This window comes from Sphaeramia orbicularis, chromosome 5 (genome assembly GCF_902148855.1).
Source record: "Sphaeramia orbicularis chromosome 5, fSphaOr1.1, whole genome shotgun sequence".
Lineage (NCBI taxonomy): Eukaryota > Metazoa > Chordata > Actinopteri > Kurtiformes > Apogonidae > Sphaeramia > Sphaeramia orbicularis.
In genome coordinates, this window is record NC_043961.1 from 649,778 (window position 1) to 670,704 (window position 20,927).

The 20,927-nt window shown below is 41.5% G+C and overlaps 1 protein-coding gene across 2 annotated transcripts in view; it reads right to left on the bottom strand.

The window, feature by feature from the left end:
* The window catches only part of LOC115419861 (helicase with zinc finger domain 2-like), a 40,077-nt gene that overhangs the window by 13,620 nt on the left and 5,530 nt on the right, over positions 1-20,927 (bottom strand). For both annotated transcript variants that reach the window (XM_030134915.1, XM_030134916.1), the window contains exons 3-9: positions 20,203-20,386; positions 19,185-19,292; positions 16,942-17,459; positions 14,022-14,648; positions 12,092-12,884; positions 9,477-9,552; positions 3,590-6,965 (exon numbers count right to left, since the gene is read on the bottom strand). In XM_030134915.1, the coding sequence (XP_029990775.1) occupies positions 3,590-6,965; positions 9,477-9,552; positions 12,092-12,884; positions 14,022-14,648; positions 16,942-17,459; positions 19,185-19,292; positions 20,203-20,386 (5,682 nt within the window). The remainder of the gene's footprint in view (positions 1-3,589; positions 6,966-9,476; positions 9,553-12,091; positions 12,885-14,021; positions 14,649-16,941; positions 17,460-19,184; positions 19,293-20,202; positions 20,387-20,927) is intronic.

Below are 20,927 nucleotides of genomic sequence, written 5' to 3' on the forward strand. Positions count from 1 at the left end.
TGGGAAGGATAAGAAAAATATCAGTTCAAACTGCTACCAAATTAAGGAACCTGCTCGAGAAGCAGAAATTCTTCATGAAACAACCCATGTGCTTTTGTACAGTCTTACAGTACAACTATTCAATAATACTCATTAGTTCAAGGAGGTGACGTATTAATGATCCTTTTGCAGTTCCACATGAACCCTCCAGTGTCCTGATCAGAGAGGTCCCTCTTAAACTTTTGGACAAACTCCACTTTCAGTCACTGGAACTGAATATTAGAACAGTTTTCCGCTCAGCAGAACAGACTCCCAGTCATCTGCCTCCTTCAAATCACCACGGAAACACTGGATGAAGGAAAACCAGACCTGGTTCCATCAGTAGATTGTCCTCACTGTTGTTGTTCTGTGTGTTTTTAGGATGTTTTGTCTTTTGTCAGCTGTCTTTCCTGTCACCTGCCTAAAGACTACAGATGGAAATGAGCACTGCTGCTACAATCTGACAGATTTACAGCTGACACTGTTGTAGATGTTCGTTAATATGCACTGTCCCTAATAAATAAATAAATAAATAAACCACCAGAAGTGTGTAATCTGTGCATTACTGTAGTAATGTCAAATGTTTTTCAGTTTGTTTTTAACTTTTTCTTTCATCAACTTGAGTCATAAACAAAAACACCAATACTTAATTCCTGTTGTATGTTTTAACCCCTTAAATATCATGTTTGTAATGTAACTCTCTCTGAACTCCTAATAACACACAACACCAAATACACACTGTTGTCACTTTATCCACCTGCTAATTGCACTGTTAATTACTTACCATTACACAATAATAATTACCATAACAGGTACTGTTATAATCTCACACAGTATATTGTATATTTTGAAACTTTATCTTACTTGTTTATTCTCTCTTACTTGTTTATTTTATTTTATTTTCCACTGCATGCTTCTTATCTACTCCATGTTTTATGTTTGCACCAAACCACTAAAGTAAATTCCTGGTAATGTGAATCCTGTTTATTTACATGCTAATAAACACAATTCTGATTCTGTAAACAAACCATGTTTTTTGGTGCAAAACATTCAAAACACCTTTTTTTCAATATACTATATAAAAATTGGATTACTTTGTTTGTTTGTTTTTTGCAGCCTGGCATATGTCAATGATTATCCGCTACACTGGTCAATATGCATTATTATTTTTTGTTCTAGGTCAAATGCTATAATCCTAATACTCAGTGTTTCCTGTGGAACTCAGTGTTATTATATATTATACATATGTATAATAAGTCTAATGTGATGGTGATGATGTTTTGTATCAAATGAATGGCGTGGTGGCCAGGACTTTCTCCTGGTGGTGCACCATGGGAAAACTTTACCAGCAGTAATGCTGCTAATACGAATACTAATGTTACGTTTGCTGTAGTGCAGGGCTCACCAACACGGTGCCCGTGGGCACCAGGTCGCCCACAGGGCCCACGCGAGTGGCCCGCAGGCCTGTTCTAAAAATAGAACTAGTTCAGGGTTCTCCAACACGTTGCTCGCGGTCTACCGGTGGTTCGCCAGTGGTCACTAATATAAGAACACAAAGCTGATTGGTCATTTGGTAGAACAGGTCTAAATTTCCACCCAATCAAAATTACAAGTGTCCCCCTCCCGAGATGAAACGGTCAACTAGCTGTCAATCAAACTTTAGTGCTGGTTTGCTGTCTGTCATTGGAGAGGGGCGGGGCCCAGGATGAGCCAGATGCCAGGCAGGTAGTGGGTTTAGCCCCGCAACCATGTGGACGGAGTTTAGTCAGGAGTTATTTTCACCAACGATGAGGCACGGACTAATGTTTGACTAATGTGAAAGACGAGTGTGTGTGTGTGTGTGTGTGTGGTGCGTTCTGGAAGTCCGTAAAAGATGCAACGTGGAGCAGAACTTCACCAAAGTTCACAGCAGCTGTTCTGGAGGTTCTCCAGTGGGAATCAGCCTCCGTGAACAGAAGGTAAAAGAGCTGAAAACTCCAGTCCAAACCAACAGTCCATGTTCAGTAAACTGACCAGGACCAGCTCCAGCAGAACCATCAGTGAAGTGGTCCACATCCTGGACCAGCACAAACATATGTGTACTATCTGCGCATGCGCTCAGACAGCTGCAGTCGGACCTGAACAGGTGCGTCTGCGTTTGACTCCAGTGTGAGGACTGTAGAAGTGACGGGGACGGTGCATTCATGTGCACAAAGTTCTGGTTTTAATTCATGTTTTGACAAAATATGTGAATTTAGAAAAGGTCAAATCCTTCAGAAAAACAGCAGCACATGCTGGTGAAGTTTTATTGTGTGAGTGACAACGTTCCTTTTCACAGTTTCAGAGTATTAAAAATGCACATACAGGTGTGTATTTGTTTTTAGTAATTCTATAAAAATATGCAGGATTGTTCCATTTCATAATTTCTGACATAGTATTAAAATATTTAGGAATACAGCAGCAAAGGCTTGTATTTGTTTTTTTCTACTTTTGATTTTCTTAAAGTAAAATAATAGTTTCATATTAACACTTTTTAAGTATTGTAAATGTTAAAACAAAGATATATAAATAAATAAAATAAATGAAGAGCACAATGTTACAAACGTATGATACAAAATATGTGTATAAAAATAGCTATGTAAATAAATGCTGCTAAATTAGAGTAGCCCTCCGGCAACTTCATTAGGTAAAAGTAGCCCACAGAAGAGAAAAGGTTGGAGACCCCTGCTGTAGATAATGCTGTTCATAGCTTATTAAAATACACCATCTAGTGGCCATTGTCTGTGTACTTTGTGTAGAATAGTAGAAGAAGAATTAGACAGGAAGTCATTAAAAACATTCTCACCGCAGTACATGACAGCTCTACTTTCCTTTAGTTTCTTTTATTTTGGTGTTTGTTAAAGCATCGTCCGTAAGTACTATACGGTAGAAATGATTGCACACTTTATACATTGTTGTTTGGTTGTGCATTTGAGTGTCGGAATGTTCTTAATGATCTCTAAAATGTATAAAAGCGGTACACTAATCGTTATGCTAACCGTGATGCTAACCGCGATGCTAGCGGTCTCAGCTCATTGTTCATATGTGGATGTACTGGTTGTATTCTGTGATCATTTTTAGACATGATTACTGATATGGATATTTCCATTTTTTCTGTATCATTACAGTTTCACAAAAAATAAGAATTATTCAGTAAATTCCATTGATCATCCCCCGGAGTCCGTGAAGTTTCTGGATTCATGATTAGCTGTTTGGAAAGCTGCTTCAGCAACTAGTGAGGCCATTTACAACTAATACCACCATAAAATGTGTCAGTGTGCATTATTTACTCACTTTGGAGAAGGGTGCTGGTGGAGTAATTTTCCATTGTTTACAATGTGCGGCTGATTTTAGTGGCTGGATCAGAAATGTAAAAATCATGGAAAAATTAACTCTTGAATTCTCACCTAATGCAAATTGTGCAAAATAATAAGACCTTTTATAACATGAAGTGCAAAGTGTGCACAATATGCTCACCTGGATACTGGAAGCTTAAATAGTGTCATGAAATCAGTGTAAAGCGTAGATGGGGGTGAGTGAAATGTGGACTTACATGTTTGGAAGCATCTTCGGGATGATTTCAACAGTGAAACTTGTGTTGCTCTTGTAGATACAGTCAGGGATGTTTTTCATCGGTAGATAGTTGATGTAGAAATTCACCGTACGTCCAGAGTCTGAAGGGCTTTTCTTCTCCTTGTCTTGTGTTGTGACTCCATGAGCCACCCATGTGAATTTGTCAGGGTCCACCAGAGCAGGATGTGACTCTTCCAGAGTTGAAATCAGGTCCAGGCCTCTTTTTCGTACGCACAATAAACACTTTGAAAGGTTGCATTCGATGGCCCACTCCTCGATCCGCGTTTGCGGTAAGAAGAAGCTTCCCGTCAGCGTGTCTTCCTGATGACTGAATTTCACCACCAGGTCTTCGATGATGATGCTGTTGCCTTCACGGACCGCAGAAAAGGCAGATTCCATCTTACACAGGGGTTTCCAGATGTTCACATAGTCCTCCGGACTCCGATAGTATAGCTTTGAATGATTATCAGCAGGCTGTGAGAAGCAGGTGATGGGGTTGTGGACGTGTTCCACACAGACCTCAAACTTTGGTGTGATGTTGACCAACTGAATTGCAGGTATCAGGTAAGCCCTCTTTAACTCAGATGTCATTTGGACCTGAAGGGTGTCGCCTGGTCGCAACAGGAGACTGATGTCAACCTCATGCTCCTCCTCCTCTCCCTCCTCCTGCTCAGAAGGACATGAGTTGATCTGGGTTTGAGGCAACACTGGCTTAGTCTCTGCAGATAGTATGAGCTTCTTTGCATCATCCCATGTTTCTTTCTTAATTGCTTCAATGGTTGACTTCCACATTTGTCCTGGAAGTTCAATGCGTGGGCCACAGTCTGGAGGTGTTTTCAGCTGTTGGTGGAACTCTTCTTTGTTTGCTGCGTAGATCCTCCTCCTCCATAGGAGTGTGATGCAGTGCTTGTCCTCATCATAAAGTGGTTGATCCTCCAGTTGCAAATCTCTGTACATGACTGGAACATTCTCTGGAAAGACGTTCTTGTTAAAAGGAAACGCCACCAAAAAGCTCTCTGTGTCCGGCTCTGCATTTACCACAAAGGCTAGTTTTGGCACGTTCTGTTTCCTCATGCTCACTGCGTATGATATTTTTTCAGCCTTTTTTTCATACTCACTGGCGTCCTTCATCTTCTGCTCGAAGGGGTTGCACAGAGATGTAATCTGCATTGTTGTGTATGGGACATTCTTCTCACATATGACAGAGTGTAGAAGCCTCTGCAGAACGACGTCCATGTACCTGCGAATTGGCGAAGATGCGTAAGTGTAAGGGTTCACTTTCAGTGAGTAGTGTCCAACCTTCGCATCCTCCGACGAGTTGGAGCGGATGACATAAGCTTTATTTGAGCACTTTCTGAACTGATTAGTGAGCGGAATAAGCTGAGGGTGGATGTCATCTGCAGCAACCAGGTCCACCATTTTGTCGATATCATTGTCTCTTGCGGCTCTTTGGATGTCTTCCCAAACCTTGGGGAGAATGTGGAACTTCTCACAGGTTGTGTCTTCTTCATCACAGTCAACTTCATTCCACACACAAAAAGACACTGGTATGAGTTCTGCACATTTCTGTCTGAATTCTTCAACCTTGTCGACATCCGGTCGTTTCTGGCAGCGGAGAGGTGCCAAACTCCTTGTTTTTGTGGATCTGGTCAGTTTCTTGGATGTCTGGACATTGAACGACACATTGAGCTCTTCGATCATCAGATGGGCTTTGCGCTGCCCTGGCCGTCGATCTTCATCTGGTTGAGCGTAAACCCAGTTCTTAAGCCTTCTCTTCCGTTGAGCTTTTGCAAAACGATAAGCGATCATGACACAGCATTCTACTGGGTCAAAGTTTGGGTTCTCTTTGCGTCCTGTGGTGATTATTTTCTCTGCTTCCTTATATGACAGTTTCCTGTCTGATCTAATTGTTGAAAGCTGGAACTTGGGTTCTCCTTCGACTTCGTATGTTTTTTTGTCAACTCTGAACAACAGTGAAACCACCCTGCGGTCCTTGTTTGGCAGAAGGCTGAAGTGTTCCTTGATTAACTTGGGAGGAAACATATCTTTGGGTTTTTCACCGCTGCTACCGCTGTAATATGTTGTACCGCGGTGTTTTGCATCTTCATCTAATTTCCCACCGTGAGTCACGAAGCTCGACACGTCTGCGATGTGGACTCCCACCTCATAATGGTCTCTATCTTCTCTGACGCTGATGGCATCATCCAGGTCTTCAGCAACTTCTGGATCGATGGTGAAAGTTGTAACCTCACGCATGTTTTTCCTGAGGGACTTGTCCTCGTCCTCTGTGGAAAAACCGGTGAGTGGCGTATATGTAGATGTGACTTTAAATTCTTTATTCAGAAGTCTGAGTCCATTGTCCAAAGATGGTCCAGCTGGAAGAATGTCTATCACCTTGCCCAATGGACAGAAACAGTCTTCTCTCCAGCCAATCACTTGCACCAGAAACACATTATTCTGTTTGAGGCTTTCGTTAAGAGGTTCAGACGCTACAATTGACCAGTATCCATCAGTTTGCTCCCATATTGGAATGACGTTGCGGTTCCTCTTGCTGATCAGGATGCGGATCTTCGGGTCAGATTTTGTGATGGGCACCATCATCCGTCTGATGTACTTGTCATCATAGTTTTGACTCGGTTTGCTGTGATCTACATCCTCCAATGTGCACACGAGGACCCGTGCAGATTCATCCTCCTTGGTGATGCTGACCACGGTCGCTGTCTGTACGATGACCTCGTCTCCGGTGAATGCCCTTCCCAGGCTCCGCCTCCCCTTCACCCTGATGCGTGTGTTGGGACTGTCGAATGGGATGACGTAGCCTTGATTGTATGTCTCTCTGACCAGTGTTCCATGCTTGAACATCCGTGGTTGTTTTGTAACTAACGCTAAAGCTTCTGGGTCAGGTTCAGTGCTGTCATACGATGGACTGGAGTTCGAAGCTTTGGAATCGAAGCCATCTTCTGCTGAACCACACTCTGCTGTAAACGCTTCATAACCAGCCTTTAACTCTTGCAGAATGGCATCAGTTAAAATGCTATTTTCTTCCACAGGTTCACACTTTTGAAACTTCGCCATTTCTGCAACTTCTTTTTCAAAGAAGTCTTTGGTGAAATACTGCGGGTTGGCGCTGTGATTGTTGATGCAGTGGTCAATGAAGTTCTTCCAGATCTGTGAGCATTTGCCGAAGCAGCAGAGCGCGATGGCGTCGCCGACCGCGACCACCAACGACTGAGCTCGAGTCATGGCGGTGTTCAGCACACGGGCGTCGTTGAACAGCTCCAGACCGGGCAGGTGAGAGGTTTCCAGGCTGTCGCGGGTGTGAACGGAGGTGATGATGATGCTCCTGAACTGTCTGCCTGTTAAACCATGAGGAAAAGTCAACATGTGAACCGGGATGGATGATGAAACCACAACCATAATTATCTTCACATAAACATTTTATAATTAAAATGAGATTGATTTCACTATAACCCTTAACGGTCTAGATCAGGGGTGTCAAACTCATTGTAGTTCAGTTCCACATTCAGGCCAATGTAACCTCAAGTGGGCCGGACCAAAAACAATAATAACTTATAAATAATGACAACTTCTATTTTTTGTCTTTGTTTTAGTGCAAAAGAAACAAAACAAAAAAAATCAAAAACATTAAATTTTGAAAATATTTACATTTACAAACTATCCAAACAAAAAAGATGTGAATAACCTGAAAAAACTGAAATTTCTTAAGAAAAATAAGTGCAATTTTAACAATATTATCCCTTAACTTATACATGTGCATGATGGATCAGATCTACAAAGGCACAAAACATTTAGTAACAACCAGAATATTGTTAAAATTGCACTGAATTTTCTTGAGACATCTCAGGTTATTCTCCTTTTATTGTTAAAGGATAATTTGTTCATGTAAATATTTTCATAATTTAATGTTTTTATGTTATTTCTGCACTATAACAAGAAGAACATTTTTAAGTTGTCATTATTCATCGGCATAACATGATATTTTTTCCACATTAAACCAAGAAGAAAATTTGGAGTCATTATGTAGAGGTCATTCTGTGATTATTTTCCTTGAGATCACAATGGTCTGTATGTGGAACTTGAACTAAAACTAGTTCAACACTCTTGGTTGATTGTATCTTCAGTGTAATTTTTACACTATCCAAGTTCATCCCATGGGCCAGATTGGACCCACGGGCCACATGTTTGACACCCCTGGTCTAGCTCATGCCTGTGTGATTACATCACATGATATTTTCAATAATATAAAAATAAGGTCATCTAGAGCGCTTCAACTGTTCGACTTCAAGTGCAGACTTAAAACTCCCTCCCAGGTTTTTGCTTGACGTTGACAGACCGTGTAAAAGCCAAGATTTGATCTGAGGTTTTTCACCATGGTTTCCCTGTTTTATTTGTATTTTTGTCATTTTACACCGTAGAAAAGTGAACAAAGAATCTGATGTTTCTGTTACACACGCCATTGATGTCCATGTGATTGACAGCAGGAGTTAAAGCCAATCACAGATCAATACACACATATCTTCACCTCTTACTGTACGGAATTGGATCAGTCCTTTGTCCATAAACTAAACCTAATCAACATAATGGGTTGAATCCCTCATCTGTCTACTTTTACCAACCAATAGGCACTCTGGAATCACTAAGGCCCGCCCTATTCCAGTTTAATGTATAGAGGAATGAGGAGAGACAGGACAGAAATAGACCATATAGACCTGTTCAACATGAGACGCCCCCTCTGTGGGATGGACACGAGTTTTACTGCACGGCATCAAGAAAAAAAAAAAAATCAATATTCAAGATGAAAATATTGGAAATATTATGTGATTAGTATTAGTGTTGTCATTTACACACATCTAATGAATGTTTATCTGTTATTCAGTCTCATTTATTTTACATTTGATGAAAATGGACATTTATGCTCAAAAGACGGTATTACAATATTTAATTTCAGACATGTTTTCTACACTTACCTATTATTTTATTCATATATTCCACGAACTTTGTGAAGCTCAGACTTCGTTAAACATATTTCACCCACAAAACACTTCATGCACAAGAGTGAAGTTGTGTTTACACAAGAGATTTGAACAGACTCACAAATCTGTCTTCAGATTTTCAGGGTTTTGGGCTGAATTATCCTTTTCTACAGTGAACTAGGACAAAATTAGGAAAGTATCTTCAAAAGGTAAATTTAAAGAAGTGTGTAGATATCAAGAAAATTCCCATTAGAGCCCTGAGGGTTACATAAAAAAGCACTAAATCGGAGGCTGTAGTGATGGTTTGTCTTGTTGCACAAGCATTTTTTTTTACCTCCGCCAAGGAGGTTCTGTTTTTGCCAGCGTTGGTCTGTCTGCCTGTCTGTCCATGTGCAAGATAACTCTAAAAGTTATGGACGGATTTGGATGAAAATTTCAGGAAATGTTGATACTGGCACAAGGAAGAAATGGTTAAATTTTGGTGGCGACTGATCTGCCTTGGCGGTAGTCTGCGCTCTCCAAGCGCTTTTCTAGTTATGCTTTTTTTTGTCATTTTCACTGGTTTTATTACTAGTTTTTACTGCTTTTGTTATTTATGCTGTGTTGATTCTTGGGTTGTTTTTGCATCTCGTTTCTTTTTAGGTCACTTTCATCTCATTTCAACTTTTCTGTCATTATTCTTTACATGATTTCTCACTTATTTAGTTTTTTTTACAAATAATTTCACAAGAGAAAAGCCATCTGATTCTTCAATTTTAAAATAAGAAAGAATTTGACATTTATCATCAAACTTACTGATATCAAGTTACATATCACAATGAGCTCTGATTTAAATGAGACACAATCTACTACGTGAGTATAATTGTACATTACCTTGTACATTTGCCAGATTCTGAACTCTGACTTTACTCAGGCCTTCCTTCGAAAGCGCTGCTCTGATTTGTCGAACCTGTAAGTGAAAAAAACAACCAAACAAAAAAAAAACAAGAAAATATCAACATCTCTGACATCTTTGACATTCTCACACTTCCTTAACCATTTAAACTCCAAATAATATGAATTGTTTATCTATATGTTCCTGGATTATTGCATTTAACCCACAAAGACCAGCGACAAAAAAAACATCTACTGATCTAAACTGTTTAATAGCTGTTGAGCCACTTATCCTAGCAATACATGTCAATTATTGGTGTAAAATACAGTTCTTCATCTTTTCATGGTCATCAGATATGACCATATTTGGACGTTCAGAAGCTCCAGAGTGAATGTGGAAACACCGCCATCTTCTACAACACTGAGCCTGTTTACATGACTATAAAAATCCAAAAACTGTTATTAATCAGATACTTATAATAATCAGATCTGAAGCATTTATATTCACTTCAGAAATGTGATCATTGAAAACCCTCGTTTAGATGCTCCGGTCCATTATCAGATTTCTTTCGGCGTACGTATGTAAGTAATGACAGTAGACTCAAACTTCCTGTTATTGTCTGCTGCTCTCCTTAGACAACATAACTTCCATTTTCTACAATTTTAATTGTGTTTACACATGCACAGACATAAAAGAATCAAATAACTCAGATTAACCTGTATAGATGCAGGATGATATCGGAGTATTGAGGAGAAATCCAAGTGTATTAATCAGATTTCTCATAATCAGATTATCCTGTTTACATGATCACCTGTGTTACAACCCGAAGGTGAAACATATTTACAAAGGACACCGGAGTCAAAAGTGTAATTCAAAAGAACATATTTTATTCTGTTTGATTTATTTTTTGTTTCGTTATTCGTTGATTCACTTCTTTTGTTGAAAACAAGCTGCTTTTAACTGCAGAATCCAAACCCCTTTTAGACCCTGTGCCCAAAGTAACAAAAGAAAAGACCAGAGTGGACCAGCAAAACAAACATAAGGACGGTGCGCTGGACAGGCCAACCCCATACAGGGCCGTAGGAGCTGCCAGCGCACTGCTACCCTATCAAAAAACAAACCACAAAATAAGTCCTAATGAAAGAAAAGCGAAAACAGGACGTCCAGATCCACCTGGCCAAACAAAGAGCAAAAGCAAACAAAAGGCTGACAAAAAGCCACGCTGGCATGCAGCAACTTGCATGGAGTGGAGTGGAGTGGAGTGGAGTGGAGCATAGTGGAGTGGAGTGGAGCATAGTGGAGCATAGTGGAGTGGAGTGGAGCATAGTGGAGTGGAGCAGAGTGGAGTGGAGCAGAGTGGAGTGGAGCAGAGTGGAGTGGAGTGGAGTGGAGTGGAGTGGAGCGGAGTGGAGTGGAGTGGAGTGGAGCAGAGTGGAGTGGAGTGGAGTGGAGTGGAGTGGCGTGGAGTGGAGCAGAGTGGAGTGGAGCAGAGTGGAGTGGAGTGGAGTGGAGCGGAGTGGAGTGGAGTGGAGCAGAGTGGAGTGGAGTGGAGTGGAGTGGCGTGGAGTGGAGCAGAGTGGAGTGGAGCAGAGTGGAGTGGAGCAGAGTGGAGTGGAGTGGAGCATAGTGGAGCAGAGTGGAGTGGAGCGGAGTGGAGTGGAGCAGAGTGGAGCATAGTGGAGTGGAGTGGAGCATAGTGGAGCAGAGTGGAGTGGAGTGGAGCATAGTGGAGTGGAGCAGAGTGGAGTGGAGCAGAGTGGAGTGGAGCAGAGTGGAGTGGAGTGGAGTGGAGTGGAGCGGAGTGGAGTGGAGTGGAGCAGAGTGGAGTGGAGTGGAGCGGAGTGGAGTGGAGTGGAGTGGAGCAGAGTGGAGTGGAGTGGAGCGGAGTGGAGTGGAGTGGAGTGGAGTGGCGTGGAGTGGAGCAGAGTGGAGTGGAGCAGAGTGGAGTGGAGTGGAGTGGAGCGGAGTGGAGTGGAGTGGAGCAGAGTGGAGTGGAGTGGAGTGGAGTGGCGTGGAGCAGAGTGGAGTGGAGCAGAGTGGAGTGGAGCAGAGTGGAGTGGAGTGGAGCATAGTGGAGCAGAGTGGAGTGGAGCGGAGTGGAGTGGAGCAGAGTGGAGTGGAGCGGAGTGGAGTGGAGCAGAGTGGAGTGGAGCGGATGAACACCTCGACATGCACGCTCTGGACGCTGGCACCGCTGGAGGAGGGGGAGAGAGAGAGAGAGCGAGCTGCCCCACGGGTGCTCGACTATATAGCGCCACTGGCACCAAAACCAATTAAGTTTCAACATAAAAATGAGAAAAATACGACTAAGGACAAAAAAAATAGTTAACCTAGAGAAATGTAATCGACTAGGTCAAATTTCTCCATAATTATCGCTAAAAAATAGACCAAAGTCGAAAGAAGAAAAAGGCCGGAAAAAATAATGCACAGCACCAAACACCTGAATAATCTGACTACTCCAGAAATCGGATAATGATCGGAGTCCTAGTGTGTATGTGAACAGGCTCACTGATTCACCAGTAAGAGTGTTTTCTATATTTTGTGTTAATGTAAGTCGATTGTGTTTGAGTCTTGTGATAATTGTGGACAGATGAGCGTGGGGGTGTGGCCTCACCTGACATCCCTCTGACAGAACACAGATGGATCCTTGGTCCTGAACCCCCCACGTCGACGGCCATGTCTGGAGGATGTCTTTCACTGCTTCGACCACGCTGACCACCTCCTGTTTGTTGTACCAGGACATAGACCACTTGTCCAGGATGCACTCCCCCCTCACGTGGAAGAACTTGAGGGCGTGGCCGTCGGGAGGAGGCGGGACAGCTGCGCTCGCTTTGATGACATCGCCGCTGACATAGAAATGAGTCGAGACGAATTCCACGATCTCTTGAGTCGAGCGATAGTTTTCGCTGAAGATGATTCTGCTGTTCTGCGCCGTTTCACAGGTTTGGCCTTGATAGAAGTGGAACAAACGAGTAAGAAGCGTGTGATTGGATCGGTCGTGGTCGTCCACTGAGAAAAGCTTAGGGCCCATTTGCATGTGGTCTCCGGCCAGAACCACCCTGGTGTCGGGTCCGGCCAGACCGAGCGGCATCAGGGCTTCGCACTCCAGCATCTGAGACGCTTCGTCGATCAGGATGTGGCTGAAATATCCGTCTGGAAGCTTCAACTCGTGGAAGCGTCGTGCCATCAATGTGGTGGTTATGACAATGTTGTGTTGATCCAGGACGGCCTTCGGTGGAAGTAGAAAATCCTTCTTTTCGTTGAGGAAACAGTATTTTAAAGTGGTCTCATCTGTGGCGAACAGCGTGTTCCCCTGTCTGTTTGCTTTTATTCGAATCGGTTTTATTCGATATTGTTTGTCGTCAATAAATGGATGGAAGTGCTCACGGACGTACAGGTCTGCAGAACTGACAGGAAATAAAAAAAAAACCCTCATGGTTAAATTGGTCTAAAGCAGAGGCAGAAGTTTAACGACACTAGTGAAAGAGCAATGGTAACCATGGTAACCATTCCTTTACTGATCCACTAATTATCAAAGGCTTGATCAGCTCAGCCTGACTTTACTGGACTGGATTTATGGCTCAGAGTAACTGGTTGTCATAGCAACACAACGTAAACACTGTGAGGATGTTGTCGTTAGTGCGACTGCGATATGTTATGAAGAACATGTTCCTATTAGTAGATATCTTTAATTATTCCCATAAAAGTCAAATCAGTATTTATTTACAGTTTAATCTGTTCCTTCCATCTAATTTTAAATTTTTTCCTATTTACCAAATTTCAAAGCTTACAACTGAAGAACCACAGGGACTAAATTAAACCCAGTTAAAGGTGAAAACCTCTAGTTTCACAACATTTAGTTTTTTATTATGTGGACAAAACACAACCTGAACTACAAAGACTAGTCCCAATAACTTCCCTCACTATCCAGGTGATTCTGTCACTAATTAGGCTTTGTAGTTCAGGAACACCGTAAAATAAACTTATCAACTCAATTGCAAAGAATCTAACCTTTATAACAAGGTATAACATGTCTATATTAACAAATGTTTAATTATAGAAACTTTAATGCATTTAACACAAAATGGTGACTGGATCCAGTGGGAATGAAAGGGTTAAAGGCTGAGTTTTAGTTCTGATCCAAAACTGAAGAACCCACTTGGTTATTTTTGGCTATAAAGTAGTTGTAAAAAATGTAACAGGACAAAAACACGTGTAGTCTCTGATTTTACGCTGTTCAATGGCTTTATAAATTCACCAGGGGTAATTAACTGACAGTTTACTGTGACTTATCATAGATTTAGGGGTAAATATTTAACCGCTGCTAAAAGCCAGGTTTGACATTCACCTTCACTGAAGATCCATGTGAGTAAAACAATACAAAACATGACATAAAATTCTTCAGATCAGGGACAGACTGATCCAGAATACACCGATCATCATTTTTTTTAAAGCGCCAACACAAACTAGCAGTTACATATAAATAAATGTGGATCTGTTGAAGGAAGTGTTACCATGGTAACCTCTCCATTGGTGGGCGTTACCTGTTAGTGTACGTGCATATCAGTATTTTGTTGTCGGGCTTCCTGCAGAGCTCTCTGGCTGCTGTAGCGAGTGTGAAGGTTTTTCCGGTTCCGAAGGGTCCGTAGATGAGCAGCGGTGCCACCAGTGCCTGTTTTATCGGATCTCCTGTGATGAAGTCAACGGCCGACTGCTGCTTGGCGTTGAGCCCGTCGCAGCGGACGCCGTTGACAGGGACGCTGCAGCTCTGGAGGTCCGGCATCACACGCCTGGTGTCTGGAAGCAGGTCCACAGCCTTGTGCATGGTGCAGAAGCTTTGGCGGTTCATCTGAAACTGGACCTCCATCTCGTAGGTTCTGTCGGCCCGGATGTCCAGGTCGGAGCAGCACCTTCTGCTCAGCTGCAGGTACATTTGGTTCTCCATGGTCTGCTCATGCAGGATGCTGGCTTCGTAGACTTTACTGCCGTGGCCGGTCGAAGGCCGCAGGGCGACCAGGGCTGACTGGACGCTCCGGCGTAGAGCCAGGCCTTCTGGGGTGTCGGGTGTGAGGTTACATGGAACCGGCACGGCGCAGACCACCTCCCTTCCAGGACCCGTTTTATTCGACACATTCATGCCCATCGTCGTGATCTCTCCACAAACATTAAGTCTGAAGAAAATAAGAAACAAAATGGTTAAATGGTGAGGCCGTCTGCTTGGTGAGTCACAGCCGAGTCCAGAACCCCTGAAGGTAGAGGCTGGGATGGGAATCGAGAACAGGTTCTGGTAGAGAATGAATTCCCAGCAGCTCAGTTCCTTGGAATCATTAATGTGTTTGCTTAAAGGTGTGGGAGACTTTCGTGACCAGTGTTTCCTCAGATCTGTCCGTCCTCAGTCCTATCCTCAGTTTCATTCGTCTGTTCGTCTGTCTGTCGTTCCTCAGCTGCATCTCTTCCATTACAGTGAACAGTCTCTTAGTTCCATCCACCACAAACAGACCATGTGTTTACATTCAGAGCCGGGAGGGAACTCGGGCATCTTCGGAATTTTGTCTCGACGTGCATTGTGGGAAATGCCGGTCCACTCCGCTGTCTGACAGCAGCAGCTGGAACAGACACGAGGCGGAAACGGCAGGAGCTCCCTTCCCTCTGTGCGTACTCCTCCAGCCGTTTCCGTGCATGTTTTTTTTATCCATATAATATCATATGGTCACGCTGCTGCAAAATTCCTCAGATGTCCCAGTTCCCTCCCGGCTCTGCTTGTAAACATATGGACTGTTTCTGGTGGATGGAACTAAGAAACTGTTCACCGTAATGGAAGACATTCATCTGAGGAATGACAGACAGACGGACAGACGAATGAAACTGAGGACAGGACTGAGGATGGACAGATCTGAGGAAACATTGCTCACGAAAGTCTCCCGCACCTTTAACAGTTCCGGTTCTGCGACATCACCACATCAAATACATCACACGTCATTTCCATATTTTGTTTGAGAAGACTCTGAAGTCTGGTTGGGTTTCACCGGTGAAGACTATTTACAACAGTTGCAGAGCTTCCATTACGACAGGATTAAATACCTGCACAAACATTTAACCACAGCATCCAATTAAATGGCACTAGTTGGAACGTCTCTGATTGGCTGCTTAGTGAAGGGGGTGGTGCCTCTGGAGTCTACAGCAAGGCGTCCTCTGTCGCAGCCGTTAATGTTAAACTCCTCAGGGTTCTATCGATACTGTTCATGTTAGCGTCATTTCACCGTCAACCTGCTTTCCTATTGTTTATGAATAATCTTCATGTCCTAGAACTACATTCAGATGATGACCATGGTCCTTTTACTACCCCTTTAGAACCCTTTGGCAGGTTTGTTCCAATCCAATGCCAAAATGTTTGTGCATATTTGACGTGAAAGAGTTAATGCAAACAAAGCCGTTTACACCACAGTTTATTCCATAATCCAATGATAGAGAATTGCATCAATATGTGATTTTGATGATGGAACTGGAATCGCTAAATTCTTATCGGTTCCAATCCTTACATTAAAGTAAACTGCCTGAACAACCGTGTTCTTCCACTGGCGTTCCCCAAGGCTGTGTGTTGTCACCACTACTCTTCATCCTTTACACAAACGTGTCAGAGCAGACATAACAACAGAAGTGACTTTAAGTACAGCTGATACAGTCGTAACTGAGGCATCCTACCTGCAACTGAATATGACAAAACTACAACTATGTTCATCCATTTCAGGAGGAAAACTCACCGGCACAAACACGCTTTAATTAAAGGTCAGACCACTGATTATGTGCAACAGGTTATATATTTTTGTGAGTTGTTTATGTTGTGTGCATTAATCCCCTCTTTTTATTGTTGTATTTTGATAAAGTGACTGAGAAACAGATGTTAACACTCATTATAACTAAGGCTGTGTATCAGCAAGAATCTGGTGATATGATACAAATCACAATACTAGGATCACAAAACGATATATCATGATACTGTTAAAAAGGCAATTTTTTTGGGGGGGTTTTTTTAAAGATTATTTCCTGGAAGAATTGAATTACAGCAGAAATCTGCACAAATACTAAACACATTTTTATTTAATCACAACAGGATCTAATGTTATATCACAAAATGTTTCTAATTCTAGTTTCCAACGGAACTGCCTCTCCGACAGTAAAAAATGTTTTTAGGAGGATTCAAAGAACCATTATTTAATAAAACACTGTTAAAAAATAATAAATAAAATATAAACAAAAAAGAAAAACAAAAAACTCAAATGAACCTCCACAATATCTGCATTTGAATAAATACCTAAAAATATCGATACAGTACTTTTTAATATCGATGTAGTATTGGGAACTGAAATATCACCACACATTGCAGAGCTGATCTTTTCTAACAGCCCTAGTTCTAACTGTGAAAACAACACTTGTGTAAAAGTCAGTACAGCTGGTGACTTGTACCTTGATACGACCTGGTCTTCTGCTCGCTCCTCGCCGTACAGGAACTGATGCATTCTGTCCTTGTAGTTGTTCTGGTTCAGAGGCGTTTGGCGGCTGTAGGAGGATGTGAACTGGAAGCTGACGAGCGGAGGTTTGTACTCCTTCAGCAGCTCCTCCTGTTCTTCGGTCCGGGACGAACAGGGGACGACGGCCCTGTTCCCTCGGTGCCAGCGCTCGGTGTTTTTGGAAGCGGCTCCGCGGGTCACGGCGGGTTCTTCTGCGTCGTCCGGCGTCGGCTGCCCGGCTCTGACCCGGAGCTTCGTCAGCAGCACCGGCCTCACGTCGAAGTCCAGCACCAGCCACTGCTCATACAGGCCCGGGACGGAGGGCGTGAAGGTCACGCTGAGGTCATAGGTCGCGTCCGGGCGGAGGAAAGCCTGGCCTGACGAGTAGATGCAGCAAGGATTTGAACGGACGTCACCCAGCGAGAAGGACGCTCCAGGTTCCTGCTTCAGCAACGCCACATGCACAAGCTGCCTCTGAAGATGAGCAACGTGTGGTTTAAGGTTCGAAAACACGACTGTCTGGTCATCAGCATAGTTTATTTGATACATACTCTAATACTTTATTCATCCCAGGGGAAATTATTGTTACAGCTGCTCCATATGTGTGTGTGTGTGTACATTTATAACCACCTAATAACCACATAATTATAATTACAACAATATTTTTTACACTTATTTACCTACATTTGTTTTTCTTTTACTTATATTGATAAGTCTTGAACATACTGTCCAAATTTCTGTTGTAACTGTGTTCGATAGTGTTTTACTAGGTATATTTAGTGTGTTTTACTAGGTATATTTAGTGTGTTTTAGTAGGTATATTTAGTGTGTTTTAGTAGGTATATTTAGTGTGTTTTACTAGGTATATTTAGTGTGTTTTACTAGGTATATTTAGTGTGTTTTACTAGGTATATTTAGTGTGTTTTAGTAGGTATATTTAGTGTGTTTTACTAGGTATATTTAGTGTGTTTTACTAGGTATATTTAGTGTGTTAGTTGGTATATTTAGTGTGTTTTAGTAGGTATATTTAGTGTGTTTTAGTAGGTATATTTAGTGTGTTTTAGTAGGTATATTTAGTGTGTTTTAGTAGGTATATTTAGTGTGTTTTAGTAGGTATATTTAGTGTGTTAGTTGGTATATTTAGTGTGTTTTACTAGGTATATTTAGTGTGTTTTAGTAGGTATATTTAGTGTGTTTTACTAGGTATATTTAGTGTGTTTTACTAGGTATATTTAGTGTGTTTTACTAGGTATATTTAGTGTGTTTTAGTAGGTATATTTAGTGTGTTTTAGTAGGTATATTTAGTGTGTTTTAGTAGGTATATTTAGTGTGTTTTAGTAGGTATATTTAGTGTGTTTTACTAGGTATATTTAGTGTGTTTGTGTTAGGATTATAGGATGTTTTCTGATTCTTCCGTAGTCTTCTCTGGTGTGTGAATAACAGTTTGACCTTTGACTTAGTTGCTCTGCTCTATCTCCTGTCTAACTTGCTAGACTAAATCATGTACATTCCTGTTTGTAACTGTCAGTTTCATGGCCCTCCGTGCGTCCTTGGAGCTCACAGAAGTGAAAACACTAGTACCATGTTAAATGCCAGGCACTCATTCCTCTGCTGAACAGAACGGACAGTATTATCTGTTCCTATGCAGATTACTGTAAGTATACCTGACACCAGTCACTGATCACACTACCCATGTTTAACCACAACAGTGTGTGTGTGAGGGTGTATGTGTGTGTGTATGTGTATATATATATATAACTTTAAAAACCATTAATAAAAATAGGACCAATGTCCCCCACATGTTCTATCAAGAATCAGTAAGTTGAATTTGCGGGGTTGTCAGGTTTTGTCAGTTTATCAGGTAGAAGTGGATGTTATTTTCAATAAATTAGATGAAAGTCCATATATGACTTCCTATCAGTGATCAATAGTAACTATACTGATAGATGTAATCATTTCCATGTTATAACCCATCACAATGAGGTCCACTATAAGTAAAAGCCTGTTTTTAATGTTTCAAAAATTCATCAAAATTTCCAAAATCTAAATTTCTCCAAACTGTGAACAAACTCTTTAGACATTGTCCCAAGGAAACTACATAAAAAAATGTAAATGAATCTGACCAGTAGTTTCTTGGCAGATGTTAACCACACAGACAGAGCATACAGTGGTTTTTACTGACATGGGTGGAAATCGTACCTCTGTTTCAACGTGGAAATTCCACTTCTGCGTCACATCCATCTGGTCACAGCTCACAGTTAAATCTTCATCACAGGAGACGCTGACATCATCCACATGTTCTGACATCTGTTCAAAATGAAATAAATGAATGCAATGAAAGCAATGGTAGCCGACTCATTTACACCCATTTCAACCCAACAATTTATATAAAAATTAATTAATTAATTAATTAATTAGTTAATTAAAATAAGGAGTCTGGCTCTGCTCCAGGTTTCTGCTGTTAAAGGTAGTTTTTCCTTCCACTGTCTCCACTCACTAGTGTTTACTCCTGGAGGATTCTGTTGGGTTTCTGTAAAGTGGCTTCAGTCTGGTTTTATTACTCTTTATAGAAAGTGTCATGAGAGAACTTTTGTAGTGATCTGGGGCTATATAAATAAAATTTGATTGATTGATTTGATTGGTTTTCTCCTGTAGGTCGCTTTGGAAAAAAGCATCTGCCAAATGCATAAATGTAAATGTACATGGAAATTAGGAACCAATCATTGCTAACTTTGCAGCCCCCAGTGAGAAATGACCCAGAATGATGGGAATCAAGGTGTTGGAGGTAATAAATACATTTTCCTAAATTCAAGGACTCACAAATTTTCGCCAGTATGGCCATGAAATAGGCATTAAATTCTGTTCAAAGAAATTTTACAAAGTTCTTAAAAAGACTTTAATTTGTAGAAACCTGTAGGAACCCTGACTCTATCTACTGTCATTACTTGTATATTTCCATATTTAACCCATTCATGGTTCTATTTGAGCTCCATTCTATCCAGAAACATCAAACTAAACGTCTTATTGGTCTTAATGGACTGTGTAAATACCCCCATCCTCCCAACCCACCAAATCTTTTCATATTTTTAGTATTTTTTTTCACATGTTCAAGCAATCATTTAATGGACTCAAAGAAAATAATATATAGTGTAATCGATTACAAATAGAGTCGATAGCTGCAGCTGTAGTTTGGATATCCAACCGTCTGGATACTCACGATGTAGACTTCGTTGCTGCTGTTTCTGTATTCCCCCAGCAGCTTTTCATTGTAACACATCAGACCCTGGGATTCGATGTTCTGTCGGATCTGCTTCACCTCCGCCACGCGCATCATCCACTCCTGAAGCTCCTCAGGTGAATGAGCCTTAGGACACTGGGTCCCGTATTCACAGGTCTTAGGTCTACAACAAAACAAAAACCAGACCAGACAGATGAAGGACGTGTCTAATACATGGACAGGAAGACGAGAACGTCCACTTAAATGTTAGGATGTCTCAGACACGGCGGCTGCTCAAAGGTCAAAGGTCAAACAGGTAAAAGTGAGTGGAATCTGAGATAAAAACACACACACCTTTTTGACTTGATTTGTGTTTGATCATCATTTACATACATGAGTGTTTCTCGAACATTTGACATTTTTGTGTTAAAGATGCTGTGATTCATAGTTTGGACTAGAGCCTGAACGATATGGGATTTTTGGGGCCGATACCGATACTGGGGGCTAAAAAAAGCCAATATCCAATATATCAGCCGATATCCGATATTAGCCGATATATGAAATAAGAACACTGATCTACACAGGATATAATAATCTGATATTTGATCATTGTGGACAGGTGGATAAACAGTTGCATAAATCTGTGTTTATCACAAATATAATTGACACAACTTTCAAACACAAACTATGCAATCACAAAAATAATTAGAGTAAAAATCTGACTG